This window comes from Labrus bergylta, chromosome 1, assembly GCF_963930695.1.
Source record: "Labrus bergylta chromosome 1, fLabBer1.1, whole genome shotgun sequence".
Lineage (NCBI taxonomy): Eukaryota > Metazoa > Chordata > Actinopteri > Labriformes > Labridae > Labrus > Labrus bergylta.
The window spans coordinates 6,508,610-6,519,891 of NC_089195.1; the positions used below are offsets into that span (position 1 = coordinate 6,508,610).

The window sequence follows — 11,282 nt, forward strand, 5'->3', positions numbered from 1 at the left end:
ATATAACACGAGGTTAAGATGTGAGTCACACGGCTGTCAGTAGGAAATAGTTTAAGACACAAATCAGGAACGTCGCTGTCGATACACTTCAATCTGTTGTTGTGTTAAAGTTTGTGGGTATGTGTTTGAGGGCTCGTTAAGGACTTGTTTTTTGGGGGGGAGGGGCTCCTCGGGGTTGAGAAGGAAGCAGGATTGTTGTGTTTGATACCTGGACAGTAGAGGCCTGAGATATGCTACCGGGCGGTGCGTTCAGGGCCCTCCTCCTCCTGGTCAGCGGAGTTTCAGCTGAGATTGGTGAGTATCCAGACTCAGTGAGAATACAGAGCTTCTTCTTTTATTGTGTTAAATTATGACTTCAAATAAAGGGTTTAGATGTGTTTTGTACGTGGGGTTCACACAGGTACTTCCAGATATTTAACACTCCATCAGTAGCGATATGTTAGATGAGCCTAAAATGTCTCCTTGTCATAACTGTAGGCTATTCTCACTCGTAAGAATTATTTTTGAAAGATATCCACGACATCATTCTTCAAGACACATTGCGTCACTACCATTCATGTGTATTGGGCGTTTACTTTAACACATCCACAACATCATACTGCCAGAAAGAACATTCAGGATATCTGCAATAGATTTCTTCCTATACGGAAACATCCCATTTCAGTCAGCCTATCTACAATACACATCTTACTCGTCGTGTTTTCAATTTCAGATATCCCTCATAAAACAAACTCGGTTATTCATAATGCAACTTTGAAAATTCTTAATCATAATTACGACTAGGAACAACTGGATTGTATATCTAACATCGATTTTCCCTGGAAGATATGCCACATTTTTTTTATTCTGGATAGTAGAAATGAAGGTTGTGGATATCTGAAGAATAACAGATATCTCCTTTATTATCTTGTCTAGCTCCTAGATTTTAAACTTCTTTCACTTAATGTATTACTTTTGAATACTTAAGGCTGTTTATCGAATAACATGAAAGAAGGAGGCAAAATGTCATTAAAATACAAATCTGTGTTTGTAATTAGTTTGAAAGGGTCAAAGTTGATTTTTTTTTTAGTCTCATTTGATCAGAAAATAACAACAAATACAGTCTGATTATATGTAAACAAACACAGATGTTCAGAGTGTCAAAATGTGTTGTGCAATTAAAAAATCTCAAGATTTACTTCTGTAAAAAAAAAAATCCAATTATATATTTTTATAGTACATTTGTTCTTGATGAAATATAAATATTCAACTTCTGGAACAATGTACACTTTAAAATATTTAATATTATTGCTGTCCAACCTATATTAGGTCAACTAACTAGTCTGTTCAGTCATTCATGAAGTAAACCTAAAATCACCAACTGTGCTAGTCACATCTACGCTTTGCTGCTTTGTCTGTTTTATACGAAAGCTGTATATTCTCCTCTCTTAACCGTCTCTAAACTTTTAAACTCTTGGACCTTGTTATGAATATTTGTCTTCATCATTGTCATTTTATAGCATTTATGCACTACAGTCTGCATAAATACTTAGTCTGCCAACAGTTAGTACATGACAAGAAATATCACAATTAAAACATCCAGACACATTAAAATAAATCTTTTGCGGAAAAATATCAGTCGTTTTTGCAAATGAAGTATGTGCACAAACTATCTGCGTCTTCTTTCAGAAATTTGCCTTTTTCAAGTATTGTTATCAAATCTAGAGATTGTGCCTCTGTTGTTGAATCTTCTCTCCCCCACAGACAGCAGGATTGAGAGAGAAACTACTGCTCAACCCTTCAGGGCCAAAACACTTTGACCAGTATCAGAAGAATAGGTATTTTAGTGGTAAAATCTGACATTCAGGCTATTTAAACAGTTGTACAGAGCTAAGAACACAAATAGAGCGAGGAAAGCCAAAGAAAGAGTAAAAAAAAAAACAACAACAACCAAAGCAAGATTGGGGATTAAGCCATATGTGTTCAACAATATGGAGGGGGTTTACTTCTTTCCTGGGTAAATGCTTTTTACTGTGGAGTTTAAAATATGTTCCATAAAATAAAACATATAGGTTCAAAACTCAGGCAAAAATCTGTTGCCTTCTTTTATTATCAGTTTAGTAATTAACCGGGCAAACTCTCTGTAACTTTCCTCTAAGGGACAGGGCGTCAATCATGACATATTTTTCCACTAAGAGAGTTTTCCTTATTACATTACAATATTTTCTTGTTCATTTCATCATTTGGTTTTCTGGGTGATTCTTTATTGTAAGTTGTTTGAAATGTATTTCCAGTGTAGACATGAGTAAAGTTAAAAGGGTCCTAAAAATAGCAACAACCATCGTGTCGTTCCCCTTTCCTTTTTACGTTCACACTGAGTGACACATCCTGAAAATGTCCACATCCTTTTTCATGCTCTGCAGTTTCTTGATACTCGGGATTTTTAATTTCATGTAATGACTGACGATTAATGCCTGCTCACATGGTTTATTTCAGGGAAAACCGGTAGCTCAACCACAACACATGCCTTAAGAGACGTCTTTGCAGATCTTGTTAAAGTAATGTTCATAAGTATTAAGGTTAAAGTAATGCTTTGTAACAAAAGATCTCACCTTGAGAAGAAACATGCTGTAGTTCCAGACAATTATACCAATATAGAAAGAATCAGTCTTGTTAAATCATGTTCTTATATAATTAATTGCACACTGTTTCTGAACCAGCTAAAAACTCTTCTCAGGAGCCTTCATTTTAGCAAAGGATTTTGTAGTTTTCATCTGTTTCCACAGCAGAAAAGATTCCCATGAAAGGGCACCAACGTGGGCCCTACAGTAAGGTACACAAGAGGGCAATTCATAGTTTTTGTTTTTCTCTACTTGAAGGCCAACTCATAAGTCCCTAAATCGTGTTTTCTCCCCCTGAACTATGAAGTGCCCTGCATTATGTTTTGTCCACTGGAAAAGTACAAAAGAGGATAAGATACCTAAAGGGCAGTAAGTGCAGCTGTCAGAGAACTGCATCCTTTTTTTTCCAATTGAAATGCCTGATTGAGCACAGAGCATCAACATTTTTTTCATTGTGTTTTCTTTAATGGAAGGACGCTCATTTATTTTTCTTCATTGTAGTAAATTACATGCCGAGCTATTGGTCTTTAGTTTTTTAAACAATTATTTTCCACCCTTCCTATTTGTGATGATCCTAAGGTTTGAAACGAGTCATTTTTATACTTTTTGTCAACTAACAATAAAATTTTGTTTTCCCTGGAGTTTCTGTAAAACTATGACTACTGTAAAGATTTAAAAAACAAGTGATGTTATGGGTGTTACTGCACATACCTACTGAAACACCTTAGCTTCCTTATTGCTGTCAAACTTGTCAGCACAGTGGTTATGCAGGACAAAGTGGTTATGCAGGACAAAGTGTGAGGCATTAAAGATGCCTTATCATCGTTAGGTTTCAAAGTACATACCACTCCCTGTCTAATGCTGTTTGATGGTGAATATACAGAGCAAGGTCAACATTTGCCTGTGTTGTTGTATGACAGGGTTGCCTTGTGAAAAAAAATCTTGTGAACAAAACTAACATCACACGTGTCAACATTTAAAATGAGAAGAACAAATCTGTGTGCATAGTTTACTGTACCACAAGTGCATTAATGTTTCATTTGTCTTTTCTTGCTTGCAGTTCTGCCTCCAACTAACTTGACTGTGAGCTGCAATAATGTCAACGTCACTGCCAGCTGGCAAGCCAGCCGGCAGCAACCAAACACCAGGTTCAGAGTGCAATTCAGAGGGTAAGATTCAACTACTCTAAACCTTAAATAAGATCATATATATTTTTTATTCATTTCTAATTTCCCATTAACCTGAAGATAGGACTAGAATTAGATCGGATTACTACAATTGTCTGACTTTTGGTTCATTAGTCACTAGTGCTTTAAGTCAGACTGATGTGAAAATCTGCATAGTTGTAGACCTAACTCGCAAACAGGTTCAGCACATGTTCTAGTTTAAGATTTCCCCACAATAAGAAGATTTATTTCATGTTTACAAAGAAGCAAAAAACAAACTAAAACATTGTTTTTTGAGTTGACCCACTATGGATGTGTCTTTTCTTACCAAGACTAGACCTTGAAAAAAAGAATCATATCAAGCCGTTTCAAAGGAGGTCTGACTGAGCCCTTACCTGTAGCTTTTTAACCTTTGCCCCCTGTTGACCAGTATTTGAATATAGTTTATGCTTCATGGGAAGGCTGTAGCTTTTTAATCCGACGCTCATTCACTGAGTTTCATCATTTACCGGTAAGTGACCCACAGCGACTAAGGTCCCAAGCACGTACACACAAATAGCAGGGACAAAAAATAAAAACTGTTCATTTGATAATCAAGCGTGGTTCAGCTCTGTATAAATCTCAGATTTATCAGGGAAGTGAAGGAATCTCACACTGAAGTCTGGAGTTTCTGTTTATAAGAAAGACCAAGTGACAGTTGTCAGGTCCTCCACATGTTCAGAGTGTATCAATGCAATTTATATTGTAATGGCTGGACAGAAATATTTTTTCATATTTAATAGAAAAAAGAAAAATATTGGGACAAAATTAGTATTTGCAAAATATTGGTATGGACAGGTCCCTATCATCCCTACCCAGTTCTATGCACTTGTCTCTGTTTCTTCTTTGTGAGCATCAAAGCTCAGTTATTCTCCACTGCAAAAATATGGTTGGTAGTTAAAACTACTAAAGTGTTTGTTTTGAGGATAACATTTGTAGATCAGTCTCTTATATCGCCTCTGTCGTCGATATGATAAGAGATCAAACTGAGAATTTCATGATTTAATGTTGCTATGTTTGTTATTTTGTGCTTTTATTTGTAATGCAAGCGTCTTAAAGCGTCTTACTCCCCTCGGCTTTGAAACGACCTGCCCGAGCAGATAAGGCTAGCAGAATCAGTGACTTCCTTTAAATCTCTTCTTTAAACTCACTTAGATAGACGTGCGTTTATGTGATGTCGTCTTCTTCTTCTTATTTCCTGTTACCTTCTTTTATCTTTTAGTCTATCTTATTCTTTAACATCCTGATTCATGTCGATTTATTGCTTGCATCTCTTTTTATTGAGCTCAGAACCTTTTACTGCTTCTATTGCTTTTGTATTTGACTTTAATCTTTTTATGCGTCGGCTGTTTTTATTGTTTACTTCATTCTAGCTTATACCCCCTCCTATGGGTTTGATGTCTTATTTCCTTTTATTATTTATTTTATTATTATTTCATTATGTATTTTTTTTACTTTTTTTCTATCTCTTCTTAATATTTCTCTTATCTTCATTTCTAGCTTCTAACTGTGTTTTATTGTTTTTATCTCTTCTTGATGCTCTTACTTCTTATTGTTTGTCATTTAATCCCTCGTTTATCTTACATCTTCAGTCCTCTTGGTCTCAACCTATGTTGCTGTGTTGCTTTATTATGAGTTATTGTTGCTTGAATTCTGATGTGTGGGTTCTGATGTTGGTCAGATTTTTGTTGGGGTTATTTCACTGTCGAGGTTTTGTTGTTATTGGTTGGGTGTCTCTTCTGTGGGTTGCGTTGTTGTCATGATTTTCTGTTGTGATTTCGGGTTCTTATGTGTTGTTATGTTTTCTTCTGCACTTTGTAAGACGTTGTCTTTAAAAAGCGCTAAACAAATAAAGTTATTATTATTATTATATTTTGAAAAGTATTGTTTGTGTGCTTTTTATGTGAAACTGACACATTTTTTTGTTTCATATTTCAGGGAAGAAAATCAAGAAACCACTGACCATCGCTTTGATCTGAGTCAGTTTGTATGGAGATCTGAAGAACGCTACATGGAAGTCCATTCTGTTTCTGTTACAGCCATACTGGGAGGAAACCAGTCTGAAACAGTAGAGTCTGAAACTTTCACCTTTAACGAATTTAAGACTTCTCATATAAAATGTAAGTCAATCTGAAAGTGAAAACAAATATTTTCAGCAACATGTGTGGTTCCAGTAAGAAGAGGATGATGGACATGTTCATGGAAATTATTCAGTTTCACCTTTTAGTGTAAAACTAAAATATAAAAATGTTATCTTTTCTCAGGTAAATTAGTCTTCCCTCCCGTGGATCTGAAAGTGAACGACTCAATTGGCACAGTGACTTTCAGAAACCCTCTCCACTTCTACAGAGAACTGCAGCAGGTGGTCAGGAAATTTGAATTCGACGTCACCACTCAAGACGGTGTAAGATTCAAGAAAGTTATCTCTTTCACAGGAATCACTTGTAAAAAAAAATAAAATAAATATATATATATATATATATATATATATATATATATTTTTTTTTACCTCAATGGGAATACCGCTGGTTTAATAGAAGTTCGATAAGAAAGAAGCATTTCCAAAGGATGCACTGCATTTTGAGGACTGGTGCATTTAAAAGTATCACATTCATATCTTCTCATCGTAGTGAAGATGCCTTCCAAAAACAAATACACATTAAAAACGACTTAAGATTGTATATTTACCCATTATTTAAAAATTTTTACACAAAAATCTAACTGCTGTCTAATTTTACTGCTGTGTGCAACTTTTAATGCTTTAACCACCTCCAGGGACAGTGGGGGTCCCCAGTCTCTAGCACTCTTATTTTTTGGGGTTGCGGACCAAAAAATTTGGGAACCCCTGTATCCGTCAATCCATCCATTGTCTTCCGCTTATCCAAGGTCGGGTCGCAGTGGTAGCAGGCGCAGTAAGTCAACCCAGGCTTCCCTCTCCCTATCAACGTTTTCCAGCTCCTCCTGGGGGATTCTGAGGCGTTCCCAGGCTAGACGGGATATATAATCCCTCCGGCGCATTCTGGGTCTGCCCTGGGGTCTCCTCCCAGTTGGCCATGCCTGGTAAACCTCTAAAGGGAGGCGTCCAGGAGGCATCTTTAACAGATGCCCAAACCACCTCAACTGGCTCCTTCCGATGTGGAGGAGCAGCGGCTCTACTCCGAGCTCCCCCCGAATGTCCGAGCTCCTCACCCACTCTCTAAGGCTGAGCCCAGCCACCTTCCGGAGGAAACTCATTTCGGCCGCTTGTATCTGCGATCTCATTCTTTCAGTCACTTCCCACAGCTCATGACCAGAGGTGAGGGTTGGAATGTAGATCGACCGGTAAATCGAGAGCTTGTAAATCGAGAGCAGTAATGCAGGCGAACGCCTGCATTACTGCTGACGCTGCACCAATCTGTCTGTCGATCTCACGTTCCATCCTACCATCACTCATGAACAAGACCCCGAGATACTAGAACTCCTACATTCAGGGCAAAGACTCACTCCCCACCCGGAGAGAGCAATCCCCCTTTTTCCGGCAGAGAACCATGGCCTCGGACTTGGAGGTGCTAACCTTCATCCCAGCCGCCTCGCACTCGGCTGCAAACTGCCCCAATGTCTGCTTGAGGAGGCCAACAAAACAACATCATCTGCAAAAAGCAGAGATGACATTTTGAGGCCCTCCTCTTCCCGGCTACTCCTTGAGATCCTGTCCATGAAAATCACAAACAGGACCGGTGACAAGGGGCAATCCCTGTAATAGACCTTAAAGCAAGGGAGGACTGGGTACCTGTGATTGTTAATTAAATGACCCAGTGACATCTTGAAATGTCTTGTTCAGCTTTTGATTGAACTAACAAACACTGTAAAGTCAAATATAAAAATTTTCTTCAGGCTACATTATGTGAAAGCCTGTTTTTCACTTGTGAAAATAAGCATCCCAATTATAAACCTTTTAGATAAAGAACTTAAATTTCACAGAAAAAAGTTATAAAATGCGAGATGCTAAAAGACAGTAGTCCTCACTCCAAAACCTCCTTGCCTCTCTCGACTCTATTCTCTCCTCCAAATATGGTCTTTTTTTTTTCTCTATGGTAGCCAAAAAAACCACAAACTGGAGGCTTTTAACCTGTAGTCTTCAAATCAATTGTTATTATTGCAACTACAGTCTTCGATCTACTCATCTGGGCTATATACAGATTGTGACACCAAATATTTATCTTTAAAGACTCTGGATATAAAGAAATTACTGTCTTCTCTGTTGAAAACATTTTATAATTAATATGCCATTATGAATTATTTGGAAAAATGCTTTAATAGTTAACAAAGCTTTTATTTATATCTAATAAAATAAAGAATTGTAGATTCAAACAGCATAACATTTAACCACTGAAGTCTGTGTCCTCTGCAAGAACTGTGATGGTGATTATAATGAAGTTATTATTGGGATTTCATGTCAAGAACCCGTTTAACACCACATGTTGAATTATGAAAGGCGATGATAATCAAAAACTGTCTACCATGTTTCCCACCCAAAGTGATGCATCATTGTTGCTTCAATATCAAAAGAACATGAATGAGGATACTAATTCATTTTTTTCTGGTTGTTAGAAAATGGTTACAGGGACATGCCTAGGGGATCAGAAAAACTGCCAACATGAGATCACTTATCCTGAGGATGTGGACCAGTGCGTCACACTGAGAGGACGGTTGTATGACAGAAAAGGCATTCGCTATGTCGAATTCAACGAGACGGGTCGTATCTGTCCCGAAACGACATCTGGTAAGTCTGAACTGGAAGATTTCTTCAAAAACGTGTTAATGTGATTTGTTAACAGGCAACATAAAGAGCACTACACCAAAAACAGTCGTGACATTGCTCTTTGCAAAGCTACCAAACTCGAAAAAAATTGTCATTTTAGATTCCAAGGCATAGAAATTGCTCATCTTCTGCTGACCTGACTTAAAAGTTCAGTTATGTTTGAGTGGATCGTTTTGAATTGAAGGTAACAATTCAAAACATCAAAGTCATGCAACATTAGAAAAAGAAACCAAATCATATAGTTTTGTAGTTTTTCTGTTCGTAGTATGATGTGTGTCTTTTGATGTCTTATTTTGCTGTCTTTATTTGTCTTATTTTTTTTTTTTTTTTTTTTACTGTAATTTGGAGTCGTTGTCCTGACCTTGTCTGTTTGGTTTTTTTGTGCCTCATTTGTAGAATACAAGAAACCAACAGATCAAAGAAGAGGTAGATTCTTTGCATATTTTCCTGCTTTGCTGTTCTTCACCGTTACCATTTTGAAACTCTTCTTGTTAGTCATTGATCCTAGAACAGTTTGCGTTGCATAAATCATCTTAAAATCTGCCAAAGTTTCAGCAAGAGCAGGTCAAAATCATCTCTCCATAAAATGTTCAAACAATAAACCAAAACCCAATATTTTTTTTGATTGCAGATATCCATGTGATACTTCTTATTGTACTGCTGCTTGTGACTTTCACCGTAGTCAGCGTGATAATAGTGTTTATCTGTTTGACAAAGTCCTGGACATTTAAGAAGGATGAACCCAATCTACCCAACGTTCTGGTAAGGTGACAAAGAGGTAAAACTATAAAATACTTTTTTCTATGGTTGATTTTAAACTCTTTTTTTTCTTTTTCTTTTGAAGAAACCCCACACAGACATCAGGAAACATTGTTTTACTAGGAATGACTACATACAAAAGTACAATGCTGTCATACTAATCAAAAACAAACCCAGTGAGACTCCGTCAGTCAGCTATGAGGACGACGACGACAACCTGCAGGGTAGCAACGATGGATCAGATGTCCATTATCAGTACGGTTGTTACAGGGATGGAAGATGTTTAGAAAACAGAAACCAGGAGCTGGAGTGCAGCAGGTCAGATGATGACTCTGCAGACGACTCAGTGAAAACAGAGGAAAGGTCCCCCTATGACTCCCCACATATTCTGCTGCTGGACAAGGTTTCCAAAAAAGAATGAAACAACTGTCCTACGAGTGTTTTTGGGATTAAATGTTTCGTTGGATGATTTTAACTCAGGGAATCAAGGACTGCTGTGTTGTGATTTTGAACAAACAAAGGTTAATCCAGGACAGTTAGGGATTTAGTGCCTTGCCCAGAGACTCCTGAAAAGTATGGAGGGAGTTTGTATTTCATGTCAAGTTTCAAGGTTTTTTGCATTGAAAAGTGCAAAATGCATGTTGCTGCTCAGGAGAAACTCCTCTTCATCCAGACACACTTTTCAGGATTTTATGCAACTGCTACATATAACAACCTACAAATGGCTCATGAAAAAAAGGATGCACAAGGATCCCAAATCTACCTTTTTAACAACTTTTTCAAACTATTTTTAAGGGTATCGTTGGTTTGCCTTGAAGCTGATTGATGGAGAATCAGGAAAATTTTTATTAAAAAGACAGTGTGCCATTTAAAACTGCCTTTTGACTTAGAGAGAAACTGGTGATCATCCAGTCACCTTCATCTGTATGCTGTCTTGCTACAGATTCAGCTGCTTAACTCTAATTGCTTTTTATCAGATGCAGCAGCACACAGTCACAAAAGCAGCTCCTATATGCTTAAAAATATTTTATGCCTCAGAATTTATGAAATCAGATGTAACTTTTTTTTGTTTTTGTGCACTGAAAAACTGTTGTTCATCTATTACAGAAAGGGCATGTTCTTATCTTTACAAATATATTTCAAAGGTCTATTTAAATAAAATAATACAAGAAAAAAATATTAAGATAGCATTGTTTTTATTTGCCCAGGGTTTCGAGAAATGTCCACCTCCAATTTTACTGCAAATTCAGAAAGTCCAATTTGAAAAGCTATCAACATGAATTAATTGATTCAACCTTTATTTGTATTTTGTTTCCTGTCAAAGTGGTGATGTGAATACCAAGATCTGCAAGGTCGCAGGCATGTTGTAAATGATAAAAAGCTTGCTGGAGGGTTTGAATGCTGAATGTGCAGTGTTGGCAAAGCAGTACAGAACTGTATCGTTGGCAAACAGGTGGGTGTTACTATTTGTTATAGCAGGTGTAATATTGTATTGTAAATAAAACAGGACCCAGAATTGAGCCTTGCGGAACTCCCTTAGACAATTTTAAAAAACAGAACCAATATTTCCCAGCACAACACACAGATGTCTGTGACGGGTAGTCCTGGAACCATTTACAGGATACAGAGTCAAAACCTCACTTAGCTTCAGTAGGAGCGGAGTATGGTCAACAGTATCAAACGCTTTTGGTAAATGTACGAAGAGATCAGCACAATATTTCCCTTGTTAACAGCAGCAATTGTTATTTGTAACAGAGGCGACAGCAGCGACAGTACTGGTTCTGAACCCAGATTGATATGGACTTAAAACATGATAACTGGAGAGGAATTATTTGATCTTATTATCAACCAATGATTTGAGAACTTTAGCAAGATGCGACAGTTTGGAAATGGACAGGTAGTTCTGTGGAAAACCAT

General features: G+C 37.3%; 1 protein-coding gene across 2 annotated transcripts; it reads left to right on the forward strand.

The window, feature by feature from the left end:
* The first annotated feature begins 209 nt into the window (after positions 1–209).
* ifngr1 (interferon gamma receptor 1) lies at positions 210–10,506 on the forward strand. Of its 2 annotated transcripts, NM_001360871.1 has the most exon segments (8): positions 210–294; positions 3,661–3,769; positions 5,744–5,925; positions 6,070–6,209; positions 8,396–8,567; positions 9,003–9,032; positions 9,238–9,368; positions 9,451–10,506. In NM_001360871.1, coding segments are annotated over 8 exon segments (1,164 nt in total). In that variant the 5' UTR covers positions 210–230; the 3' UTR covers positions 9,787–10,506.
* The last annotated feature ends 776 nt before the right edge of the window (positions 10,507–11,282 follow it).